General features: G+C 40.2%; 1 protein-coding gene across 4 annotated transcripts in view; it reads right to left on the bottom strand.

The window, feature by feature from the left end:
- GRIA4 (glutamate ionotropic receptor AMPA type subunit 4) overlaps positions 1-13,481 on the bottom strand; it is a 246,764-nt gene that overhangs the window by 34,308 nt on the left and 198,975 nt on the right. For 3 of the 4 annotated variants that reach the window (XM_069972021.1, XM_069972020.1, XM_069972023.1), the window contains exon 9: positions 8,384-8,494. In XM_069972021.1, the coding sequence (XP_069828122.1) occupies positions 8,384-8,494 (111 nt within the window). Of the gene's footprint in view, positions 1-5,961; positions 6,040-8,383; positions 8,495-13,481 lie in introns of those variants that run through there. The other variant, XM_069972024.1, reaches the window with a different exon arrangement.

Genomic DNA, 13,481 nt, shown 5'->3' with positions numbered 1-13,481 from the left:
GTATCCTCCCTGCTTGTCAGACAAGTGACAAGTACAGAAAAGTACAGAAGGCTGCTCATTACAGCAGGGCTCCCACCCCATCCCTGATGAGACCAGACTGAGCATGTGTGTCCATCTCAGCACATCTAGTTAGGTGGACACAGTAATGGGGAAAAACTGGAAGAGCAGGTGGCGCTATAATAATTTATTCAGATAAATTTCTTTGAACAGAAAAAAAACAAATAATGTGCTTTACTGCAAAGTATTATTATAAATTAGGTCCCTATTTAACTGAATTTTTTTTTTTTTCAAATATAATCTCTTTTGGAGAGTAAGATTTTAAGGGAACTATCATCAGGTTATACAAATCTAACCTGCTGATAGCTTCCTAATGCGAAGGGGGCACCAAGGTGGAAGGTATGTGTCTTACCTTCCTCCTCTGCATCATTCTTGTGCTGTTAACAGTTTAATCCCTGGTTCAGGGCACCATTAGGAGCACTGCAGTGCGCCTAACGGTACTCCGGACCGGGGATTAGACTGCTTACAACATGGCAACGGTGCCGAGGAGGAAGGTAAAAGACATATCTTCCTCCTTGGTGCCCCGTGCACAATAGGAAGCTATCAGCAGGTTAGAGTTGTCTAACCTGCTGACAGTTCTCCTTTAACTTTTATTGAACATTCTATAGCTGCCTACACATTTGTTACCAGGAGAAAATCAATGTTTTGCAATTAATTAATATATTTAATTCATATATTAATTAATATAATTAATAAATACCAATTATAATTCGTAATTAAATTATTCATAATTAATTAAATCGTTAATTAATAAGTAATTAATATAAGTATAATTAACAATTAATATAATAGGAAAATTAAACAAAAAAATGATCAGTTATCTTTAAAACACAATTTTCACACTACTGATCCCCCCAAAAATCAATACAATGAGCTAAATAACAAAATTTCTTACTGGAATATTTCAGTATCAATACATAAAACATGGCACACAATGCAAAGCATATATCGACATTTAGCATTTACTGTACTGTAGAGGAGAATCGTTCTATAGCGCATGCTACAGTATACTAACCATTAGTCATGTTGTAGTAAGTGTATATAGATAGCAGTAGGGAAATCTAAAGCATAAGCGGCTTTATATACATAAAAAGTGTTAAAAGGCAAAAGATAAGTATGTAACCATTATACATGTAATTCCAATGTTATCGGACATATTATAATCATACTCAGGTTTATCATAGACCAATAAACTAGATCGCTGGATTAAAGGGGTTATCCAGCACTACAAAAACATGGCCCCTTCCCCCCTACTGTTGTCTCCAGTTTGGGTGAGGTTTTGAAACTCAGTTACATTGAAGTAAATGGAGCTTAATTGCAAACCACACCTGAACTGGAGACAACAGTAGGGGGAAAAGTGGCCATGTTTTTGTAGCGTTGGATAACCCCTTTAAAGTCAAGCTTTGACGTAGGACTATTTAAGGTGAATGTAATATGGCAGCACTTGACGGTAAACTATGGATGCAACACGTGTACCCTCCGCAGTGCTACGGAACTGAACTTAGATTATTGTAGAACTAGAGATGAGCAAGTTTGGTTTCATGAAATCTCAAACTTTTGGTATTTGAGTCCCGGTGGTTGGAAAAGATGAATGCGGCACTAGGGCTGCCTGGAAAACATGGATAGAGCCATAGGCTGTATCCATGTTTTTCAGGCAGCCCTAAGGCTGCATCCATCTTCTACAGCCACCGGGAGTCAGGGTAGGTTCACACTACAGAATCTGTGCGGATAGGTTCCATAGACTCAATTTTATGGCCAGACTGATTCCGTTGTCCGACGAAAGTCCTTTCGGCGGAATTGGCCCGGCCATAGAATGGTGTCTAAGGCATGGGTGGAGATGCGCACCTCTGCGAACAGGAACGAGCAACGGAATCTGCCAGAATTTATCTGCGCAGATTCCCCAGTGTGAACCTACCCTTACATGGCGAGAGTTTGGGGTTTTGCAAACCTGAATGCACTTTAGTTTCGCTCATCTCTACGTAGAACCATAAGTTTAGTCCCGTAGAAGCACATACAGACTTAAGCATTGCAGCCATAATATGCAGCCTAGAGCGCAGCCATAATACTATACTCTGAAACAAGCCGAATAAAAGTGATGTGGTATCAAGTTTTTCTAATATATTTTGATGACCTTTTTTGCTATTTTCACTTTTTCTTTAAAGGGAATCTGTCAGCTCCTGGGCCCTACCTAAGGTGCTGACAGTGTGCTGTAGCTGGCAGCCCCCAGTGAACATGGTGCGTTTTTGGTAAATTTCCGTGCAGCGGATTATCTACAATCTTATGTCTCCTACTGTACTAAAGAGTCAAAGAGTAGTTGTTCGTGCCACACTCATGCATGGCATGCATCCTCCTCCCTCTTCATGAATAATCAATGCTGCCCCACCTCCTGCTCGCTCAGCTGTCAGATTACAGATCAGTCCTCTGTAGGGAGTTTACTGTACGTCTGAAAGAAACACTCAGGTATAATTGAATCTCTTCTCCCTAATGTGTTGGAGCTGTGGTCTAGGGGTAACTCACCCCTCTAGAGACCTGCCAGCAGTTCATGCTCTGGTTTGAATCTCCTGATTGGAATTAAATAGATGTCGTTTTCTTTCCCCTCATTATTGTATAATTTTTAAGGCTATGTTCACACACAGTATTTTTGCTCAGTTGAAATTGAGCGGATGGCCGTCATTTAATGGCAAATATCGGACGTTGTTTTAAAATAACAGTAATTATTTGCCATTAAATGGTAGCCATCCACTCAATTTTAACAGTGTGTGAACACAGCCTTTCTGTGTTTTCAATCCACTTCTGGTTTTGGTTGCAAAACACTGACCAAAATACTGAGCAAAAATACTATGTGTGAACATAGCCTTAAAAATTATACAATAATGAGGAAAACATAAATAAATAAAGACCTATATTTCATTCCCATCAGTGGATTTGAACCTGAGAATGAACTGCTGGTAGGAATACTAGACAGGAGAGTTACCCCTAGACCACTGCTTCAACTATAGCTGATATTCCTTCAGACATAAACTGCCTACAAAGGACTGATCTGCAATCAGAGACACTGGCTGACAGCTGAGCGAGCAGGAGGCTGGGCAGCCTTGATTATTTATGAAGAGGAGGGAGGGGAAGGAGTGGAAAGGTGTGCCAAAGTGTGGCACAAACAACTCCTCTTTGCATCTTCAGTACAGTAGGAGAAATATAATTGTGTATAATCCAGTGCACGGAAAATTAACAAAAAGCACCATGCTCACTATGGGACTGGCAACTACAGCACACTGTAAGTACCTTAGATAGGGCCCGGGAGCTGACAGATTCCCTTTTATAGTATATAAATTAGTCACATCTACTTGCAACATGGAAACCATTGAGAACAGGCTAGCTGCTGGGGAGAGATTGTGTTATTACATGCCTCTACTCTTACCACTTGGATTTAACATTCTGATTGGGCTGTGGGCTCATCAGCTCTTTAGCCCAGAAAAGAATGATTGGGGAACAGCCACTATGCACAGTCAGTAGGATGCTGTCCATTAAAAAGTCAAACTGCACGAGTAGCAACTACACAAAGGAGAAGTGGACCTGATGACGCCCCCCCCCCCCCCACACACACACTGTCTAAACCTAACAATGTCCCACTTTCCCCTGCTAATACCTGGGTGTCTTATATGCTCCACCACTGAAGTCGATATATAACTGGTTAGAGACTTTTAGTAGACTGCCATTTGTGTAAAACTCTTACACATGGGAACATTTTACACGAGTGGGCTTGCAGTTCTGCAATCTGCTACCCGATTGGTCTTCATTGATAGAACCCTTCTGTTAAAATATAGGGAGAGATATATATCAAAGAACGGGCAGGAAAGACAGAAGCCACTGAAGACCACCCTAATGACTTATGGTTCGGGCAGCATGAAAGTGATGAGTTTCCATTTAAAGGGCTAATCCAGGGAGCAGAACAGGTCCTACCCTAAGGCTTCACAATCTCAGAAGTATACCTAATGAGACAAAAGGGGGGGTGGATGTATGTCGGGAGCATTGTATGCTGGCAAAACCACACCCGCATGTGATGTTCAATAGCCGCCCAATCGTATCGATGTTGTGGTGACATCAGGCAGCTATTGGACATCATATGCTTTACTTTACAAACTAGAACAATAACATTTCAACTCAAGCTTAAAAGACCTATTGGCAGAGTTCTAATGTGTCTTGCAGCAACCCGAGCACCATGAGGTGCTGGGTCGGCCATGGTGGATCCTGATTCTCCATTGGTTACTATTATACACTGCTCACTATAGCTGTTTGGAGTGGGGATAAAGGGGTATAACACTTCTGTCCCTTTATTCTAGTGATCAATGGAGGTCTCAGCATCCTGACCCCACCAATACAAACTTCCGACATGTCACTATGACATGTGAGAAGTCTGCTGAAATGATAGGTACTGTTTAAAGGGTTTTTCCAGGATTAAACTAGCTGTTTTCTTTTTAAAAATAGCGCCACTCCTGTCTTCATTTGATTTGGTGTACTATTTTAACTCAGCTCCTTTCACTTCAATGAAACCAAGATACAATGCCATACCCAAACTTTATTACGTCAAGGGATTATCAGCCGTATTTGGCTGATTATTGTCCGTTACGATCACGCTGAATTAAAGCAATAACAATAGTGACGGTGTGTTGGGCATAACTATGTGTAAAGATCGTGGCCCACCCTCTCCTCCCATTCGCTGTTAGTGCATGTAATAGGGAATTAGGCGCACGGGAGCACTGACCTGACAGTTCGGTGCTCGCTTGCTCCTAATGTCAGGCTGTGTAATAGGGCCCTTAGGACAAAAGTGATGCTATTTTTAGAAGAAAGCAGCAATGTTTTTTTTATCTTGGACAACCCATTTTAGGCTACATTCACACATACCGTGTCCACAGCGGATTTCGTGCTGCAAGTTCATCACTGTCTGTTTCAATGTCATTCCATACTGACAAATTGTGGCCCCCTTAACCTGCCGTCTGGACCATACTTTACCTGGTCCATGCTCTGGCTGCATCTGAGGCTCCCGGTTCCCATAGGTCCCACACAGCCAACCAGTGACTACGGCAAGGCCATGCACTGATTGGCTGGGCGGGACCTACAGGAGGCGGGAGCTGAAGCGCGGACCAGGCAAAGTATGGTCCGGGCGGTGGGGAGTTAAAGGGGGCCAGTATTTACATACTCGCAACAGGATAACAATTGGAATCACATTGAAACTGACAGTGATTGTATCTGCAGTGGATTTCGCTGCAAACTCGCATTGGGAAATCCGCAGCAGATGCAGTACGTGTAAATCTACCCTAAAGGGATATATTCACTGTAAATCGGTCAGCAGCAGTTTACAAGTTCTCAATTTCCATGCAGCAACATTACATAATATGAGAAAACAACAAAAATGGCAATATAAAGGTATACAAAAGAAACTTTTTTTTTAGGGGGGGGGAGGGTTAGATAACCAACATTATTCAAGGAGAAACTTCACTTAAATGTAAATGTTGTTTTCAATTCAGTTCAAATCCATTTAAATAAATAGTTTTATCAAAATATTTTAGAATGATAAAAATTCTAATGAAAAACGAAAGGTCAAATCCAAAATACTCATCTGAATAGAAGTATTCATCTATAATTAATGCATAAAGGTTTATTTCTAACACATATGACTTAAAAGAAAGGCCGCAGCTTTCTCATGTATTTTTTATTTTATAACCTGGGGGTGAATATGTACTTTGTGTCAGTACTATTCTGCTATAATATGGTCTTATCTTAATGTAAAAGGGGTGGGGTGTGATTATAAAGTCAGAAGGATATTTATCCACATTACAGAGGTAAAAAAAGAAAAAACAAAAAGTTTTACTATTTTTGACTACAATGGTGATTTATACTTGAGCCATAGCAAGGAATGGTCGCTGGATCTTGAAAATCTGTTCTCTTTCTTGATCAATTTCTTAAAATAGGATTCTTCATCAGAGGCTGAAAAGAGGAGGACTGTACTGAAGTATGATTTCCCATTACTGAATCTTTTAGGAAAAAAAAAATATGCACCGTACAAAAAGCTCACAGAGTCTAATAAAGCATCATGCAAATGCAATCATAACTGTTCCTGAATTTATGTCCTGTAAATATTTATGGTTTATCAAAATAAATTAATAAATAAATAGCTGTATCAGCTTTAGGGTTCTATAGTTATAGTCAAAAGAAGTTAAAAGTAAAAAAAAAAAAAAAAACTGTTCTAAACATGTAATTCCCATTGAAAATACATTTCTTATTTCATCATTTTAATGTCAAGTGTAACAGAGCGGGTGAAAAGTGCAGAGAAAGTGTAGTGGAAAGTCCAGACAATAAAGGTCACCCTCCACCCGCCTTTTTTGACAGCTGATTTAAAGGGCAGAGTTGAAGGGCTGACTTTGGAAGCTGACAAATACACTTGATATAAGAAACGTGATGTAGGCCCCGCTATTCTATAATGAAACAGGACGATTCTCTTTGCTCTGTGTAGTTAGTGTTCTAAATTCCGTATGTACTTCTTAACTAAAATTAATGTCTCACATTGACAGCAATAACCGCTGACAAAGTGCAGAAATATCTGTCCCTGGTGCTGAAAACAACAATTTATTGTGGAAGGGAAAGAACTAACCAGAGAAATATAAATGATATTATCATGATGTATATCTGCAATATAAACCATTTGTAAATCAGGAATATTACTTTGAAACGTTATATTGCATGCATTTGTTCAAATGATGAGTCATTTCGCCACACAAATAACAAAAGCGATAGAAAACACAATGCCAATAGGAATTAACATAAGGTATAGGATGACAGAGGTCAATAGATTTAAGAATGAGTTCAAATATTATAAGCTTAGTGTTTTTGGGGGATATTAACATAGGTTTTTCTAAGATGAAGAATATAAATCATTGGCCATTGACTTCCACAAGTTTCCTAAAATATCTGTAGTTTTTGATTAAGCCCTTTTCTAAAATAATTGTAAATTATTGGTTAGTTGATATAGGAAAATTGAATTCTTATATCAACTAAGGCTAATTCATAATCAGATATCAATATTCGCTAAACTGATTTAAAAAAATCAATAATAATAATATTGATAATAATAATAATAATAATAATAATAATAATAAAAAATAAAAGTGGCAAAATGAATGAATAATAAACAAATTTCAATAAACCAATTTTAAAAAATAAATAAAGACAAGGTTTTTTCCCCACTTAGTTTTATGGGTCGTTTTTACGCCCGTAACCTTGTTGCCAAAACTATAAGTGGAGCCAACATAGGGAAAATCTATAATGGAAAGATTTTAACCTTTTTTTCTGTTTTGGACCCACTCCTGGTTTGGGTTTAAAGTAATAACAAAAAAAGACTAAAAAAAAGTGTGTGTGTGTGTGTGTGGGGGGGGGGGGGGGGGGGGGGGGGGGGGGAGGGGGCAAGGTTTAAAGGGAAACTAATAGCAGGTTTGTACATATGAACTAGCTGATCGGTACCCGTAACAGCAAAACAGCTGATTCTGGTTCTTCTTATTATGTTATTAAGGGGCCTCATCTTTAAGTATTTTAATTAGAAGCCGATTAGTCTGTTTGGTGCAGTGGGGGCATTGCACTGTCCAACCCATCTACTGGCGGCAGAATCAGTAGCTTTGCTGTTGTGTGTACATATCATCTGGTTCATATGTACAAACCTGCTGATAGTTTCCCTTTAATAATGACAAGTCTATATTTTATATTATATGTATTATACTTTTTGTTAAATTTCAAATCTTTAATTCTTTTTATGAAAAAGTTCGAAATTGTTAACCGTTTTCCCTCAATTTTTCTAAAACATATGTCATTTCTCAATCTCTCGCTCTAAAAGTGAAAAATAATTGAAGGGTTGCAACATAAAAGTAATTGAAAAAATAAAAAGTATAATATTAACGCGACATACTAATAACTATAATAATAAATTAAACATTTCACTCGGTCTAGACAGAATCCGCACGTCAATTTTGTGGGTGGTATTTTGCCATAAAAAATAGATTTGAAGTAATTTCCACTAATTATGTAAATCCTTTGGTGACTGAAGTCTCACTGCTCAGAAAAAAAAAAATTGTTCCACTCAAAAGATATCCAATGGCAAAACCCAAGGCTGTCCCAAGAAAACTGGGACACACTCAGGCTTGAAGCTATGTGAATGCTTTATAAATTACAAGTGAATTTAGAAAATTCTAGACTTTTAGATTGTGGCCACATGAGAATAATCTAAACATCAAAGATTATTAAAAAAAAAAAAAAAAAAAAAAAAGAAATAAGGGAAACTTACCAGAATTGTGGTCACAACAACTGTCCTGTTTTCAATTGCTGATGAATCATTTCGTAAGGTAGGTTCATGTTGGAGCAAAACCAGCTTATCCATATCATTCCAGTATCCGATCTGTAACGAAACATGTATCAACAAATTATAATAGCACATAATAAAGGCAATGGTCTTAAATGGTTTTACAGAATTAGAAAAAGATTGGATTTCTCCTAGAAACAGAGCCACACCTGCCAACAGGTTCTATTTGGTATTACAGCCAGCCCCATGCCCTTCAGCGGAGCTGAGCCTATTGAAAAGTGTGCTGGATCCAATCCTATAGAGACCCTCAAATTATTCATTTCTACTCTGTACACCACAGATGGGGAGCCTTCGGCCCTCCTGCTGTTGCAAAACTACAATTCCCATCATGCCTGGACAGGGCCGAAGGTTCCCCATCCCAGCTTTACACAGGATACTTCAATGTAACTAGATAGTAGATAAACTAGTTGAAACATATAATGAAAGCCAATGGGCAGCATAACAAATAATGCTGGAAATGATCTACTTCCTATTCATTTACTACAACACAGAATAATTTATCATTTTTAGACTGATAAATCAATGACATACATTTAAAGGCATAAAGACTGGGTGTAAATATCCTCAAATGACCTTCCTCTGTTCTACCTCTCCGATCAATCCATGAACACACATAATCTGTCACACAACTTTCTATTTTTTTTAGCTATATCCATCATCCACAGACTTAAATTTTTTTAAGTCTAGTGAAGGCCAAAAGGTCAATTAAGTCAGTAGGAGTCGCTATGGACTAACACATGGGACAAGCAGTGGAAGGCCCCAATTGGGGACAGTCCCTACACTGCTAAGTGCTGTCATCTGGGTAGAGTAGTCACCAGTCCATGTCAAAACTGAGTACAGATGAACCCCAAATCAGAACCAAAAGTGAAGTCAGATCAAGTACAGGACAAAAACAGAACTAAAACAAGCCGAGGTCAGAAACACAGAAGGGGTCAGATACACAGATAAGGCTAGGGAACAAAAAAAAAAACTGCTGCTAATAAAGCTAGGCAAGGAAAATCTGAAAGCAGATGTAGTGTCCCAATACAGGTGCATACCACCTGTGCAAAGGTAACTCTGTCAGGTGTCTTTCCACACTATCACCACTTGTATTACTCTCCCTTGTCTGTTGTGCACAGTTGAAGGTAGAGGGTTGACTTGTATGTTTTACTGTTCTAACCAATAAGGCTAGGATCACACAGCGTTTTTGCAAAAAACGGATGAAAAAAACTGATGCATTTGTGTGCATCCGTTTTGATCCGTTTTTCCATTGACTTCCACTGTAAAAAAAAACGGATCAAAACAGATCAGTTTTTTTGGACGGACACAAAAGTAGTGTCAGCTACGTTTTTTTGTGTCCGTCAAAAAAACGATCCGTTTTGATCCGTTTTTTTTACAATGGAAGTCAATGGAAAAACGGATCAAAATGGATGCACACAAATACATCCGTTTTCTTCATCCATTTTTTTTTGCAAAAAACTGATGAAAAAACGAATTGCAAAAACGCAGTGTGAACCTAGCCTAACTGGTGCAGGTACCTCACACACCATCTTCCTATTACACTTCTTCCTTCTCCTCTCTCTAGTATTTTCCCACTAATGGGGGGATCACCCCTATTTAAATGAGTTAGTTCGTGGTGGGAGGGGCTGTAGTCAGTAGTGGAGTTGGTGTGAGACAGAGACACCGTTTCCTTCAGAGATCCTTTCCAAGTAAAGATGCACTGCTAAAACTAAAGGTGGGGTAACTGTCACCAGGGCCAACCTTGCGTACACCTGGGATCCTTCTTAACAAGTCAGGACAATCTGCAAACCCTAAGGATTGATCCTCAGTGGGACAAAGGGCCTAAGCTGAAGTATACTACTGGTACCAGCTCGACCATCTCAGTTAATCTTGAAGGGTTAGCTTCGCCCTCTAGTTCAAGCCTGGGACTCGTGCTACCAAACCTGACAGTCTCTGGGCTGGTTTGGCTAAACCAGCTCATCTTCTATACAGTTCAGTTCTTCTAACCGTGAAAGTGTAGTTAAGTTACACTTCTTCTCTTCTTATCTTCTGCTGTCAGTCACTACCTCAAGCACAGCCTACACCTGTACCTGTACCTATCAAACTAGTAACTTGACACAAAAAAGCTCCAATCTGCGATGTTACCTTAATGAAAAGCTATATATGAACTCAAATAGATACTAAATATATCCACATAGCATTTCCTACCAATAGTAAGGATAAAACTCACAACATTGTATACTAGAAATTATGAGCATAAATATCTATTAAATAATTTCTTTTATTAAAAATTTATCATTAATACAAATTAAAAACAAGGAGAGAACAATGTCCAAAATGCAACATAACAGGACAACGGCACAGCAGAGGCACAAAAGTGGCGAACATATATCACTGAATTCCTCTATCCAATATGTATACAGATATAGCAGCCAATGTAATAAAGTAATGAATAAAGTGCTTAGTGCGTTTTTGTATTACTCGTTCATATAGCCAGCACAGATCACCATTACTTATACCTCCTATTATCACTACACAGTGTCTACATATATCAGTAAGGGAGCCGGAATTCACTGTCTCAAAATCTATAAAGCAACTCACTCATCGTACTGCGATTGTCCTGATGCCAACCCCGACGAATGTTTCGCAGCTATATCTTTATCAAGGGGCGTATACCATAAGGCTAATGCTGGCTCTATATATGATGAAGTCCCTAATCATGTAATAGCAAACTTCTGGAACACTGGCGCACATCCGCCCCGGTAGCTAAGAGATCCCGCACATGCGCAAACTATTAACTTGTATTGCAATGAAGTTCTTAAAGGAGAAGTCCAAAGAACATCTTTATTTAAGTATTTTATTGCCCCCAAAAGTTATACATATCACCAATATACACTTATTACGGGAAATGCTTATAAAGTGCTTTTTTCCCTGCACTTACTGCTGCATCAAGGCTTTACTTTCTGGATAACATGGTGATGTCACTTCCTGGATAACATGGTGATGTCACTTCCTGGATAACATGGTGATGTCACTTCCTGGATAACATGGTGATGTCACTTCCTGGATAACATGGTGATGTCACTTCCTGGATAACATGGTGGTGTCACTTCCTGGATAACATGGTGATGTCACGACCCGACTCCCAGAGCTGTGCGGGCTGTGGCTGCTGGAGAGGATGATGGCAGAGGGGTGCTCAGTGTCCCTCCAGTGCCCTGTGTCCCTCAGTGTCCCCCTGCCATCATCCTCCATGTTATCCAGGAAGTGACATCACCATGTTATCCAGGAAGTGACATCACCATGTTATCCAGGAAGTGACATCACCATTTTATCCAGGAAGTGAAGCCTTGATACAGTAGTAAGTGCAGGGAAAAAGCACTTTATAAGCATTTCCCGTAATAAGTGTATATTGGGGATTTGTATAACTTTTGGGGGACCACACAATATTTTAATAAAACATTTCTACGGACTTCTCCTTTAAGTAAAGTCATTGTTTGGTTAAGTGCTGGACTCTGTGCTCATTCTCCCCCGGACCTACATCCACACTTGTGCTAACCAGTAGAGTAATTTGGTGGGGGCAGAGGGGCCGGTGGCTCCCGGGCCCACACAGGCAGGGGGCCCACTGAAGATTTAGCCAGTTAATGTTGTCCGCAAAAGCTATTGCTTTTGCAGACAGACTTAACAAATGGGCTGTAGGTGGCCCCTGGCCAGGTACCAGTGCTCCTGGGGGCCCACACGGCTACCAAATGTTGTGTCTGACCATTTAGTTGTATGCGCTTGTATGCGAGGAGAACGTACAGTTGAATGCCGCAGGGTGATTGACAAGGAAAGGAGAGCATTGGCTCTCCACCCTGCCAATCACTGTTTTGGCCACAAGAGGCCATTCCCTCCCTTAGAGCTGTGGAACATGAGTGATGTCACTTGTGCGCTCACAGAGCAGGGAGAGAGTTGACATGAGAAGACTACAGTACTGCAACCGCACAGCAGGTAAGTATGGCTTTTTTCCTTAGTTTTTTCCCTTAGTTATAGAGGAGAAGACTTATATGGGTGGGTGGGGCTAACTCCTGGGAAGGATGTTATCTATAGGGGTTGGAGTATTGGATGTGCTGGCTAACTGAAAAGTGGGTACCTAATTTGGAGGTACAGTCTACTCACAGTGGTGGTGGTGGTGTCTAACCACCAGGAGGATTACCAGGGAGATTACTGCTGGGGAAGATGGTGGCTGCATGGGGAATACATACCAGGGGGATTTCCTACATCAGATGGTGCTGGAGGGGATGCCTACATGGAGGATACTACCTTTTTTGGCGGGGTTTGGGGGGGTTACCTGCATAGAGAGGTCAAAATACTAGATAGATGCACAGAGGGGAGTCTAACTTCTATATGAGCGCATAGAGGGCCCTAACTACTACATGGAAACAGAGGGAAATAATTGCTATATTGAGGCACAGAAGGCCTAACGATTATATGGATGCACTGAGAAGCTGAATTTCAACATGAAGGGGTTCCATTCTCTTTTAGTGGAACTGAGCTGCACTACCACATCCAAGCTTTGGAGGAGAGTGGCGCTGTTTATGGAAAAAGACAGCTATGTTTTTGCAAAACTGGATAGCGCCTTTCATTTTTACATGGTTATATATGTGAAATGTAGAAAGTCTTTTCCACTGTTCTCAGTCCCTGTTCACTATGAATAATGTAGTAGAATATTCACTTTATAATTCGGAAAGAATTGTCATCTACTGAGGTTCCCTATGGATAACATAATCGGATGGGGGCCCACTGAGACTCACTCGCCCCCCCCTAGGTTGAACCCCTAGCTACGCCCCTGGTGATAACCTTAGAAAGTCCATAGCCAGTGTGTCAAGGGGTGGATAACACCACTTCTGGCCACCATTACAAGTGCCCCAGTGAGAACACCAACCCCCACCTGCTGTTACCATCCAAGCACTCCGGGCTACAGCGCCAACACCCATTTAAATCTCCCACCCTTGATTTGCAGAAAGTGTCAGGCTGCTTGTGATTAGATCAGCGCTCTTGCATCATT

Source organism: Dendropsophus ebraccatus, chromosome 5 (genome assembly GCF_027789765.1).
Source record: "Dendropsophus ebraccatus isolate aDenEbr1 chromosome 5, aDenEbr1.pat, whole genome shotgun sequence".
Taxonomy (NCBI): Eukaryota; Metazoa; Chordata; class Amphibia; order Anura; family Hylidae; genus Dendropsophus; species Dendropsophus ebraccatus.
Note: the sequence above shows the minus strand (reverse complement) of the source record. Positions and strands in the feature narration are given on the sequence as shown.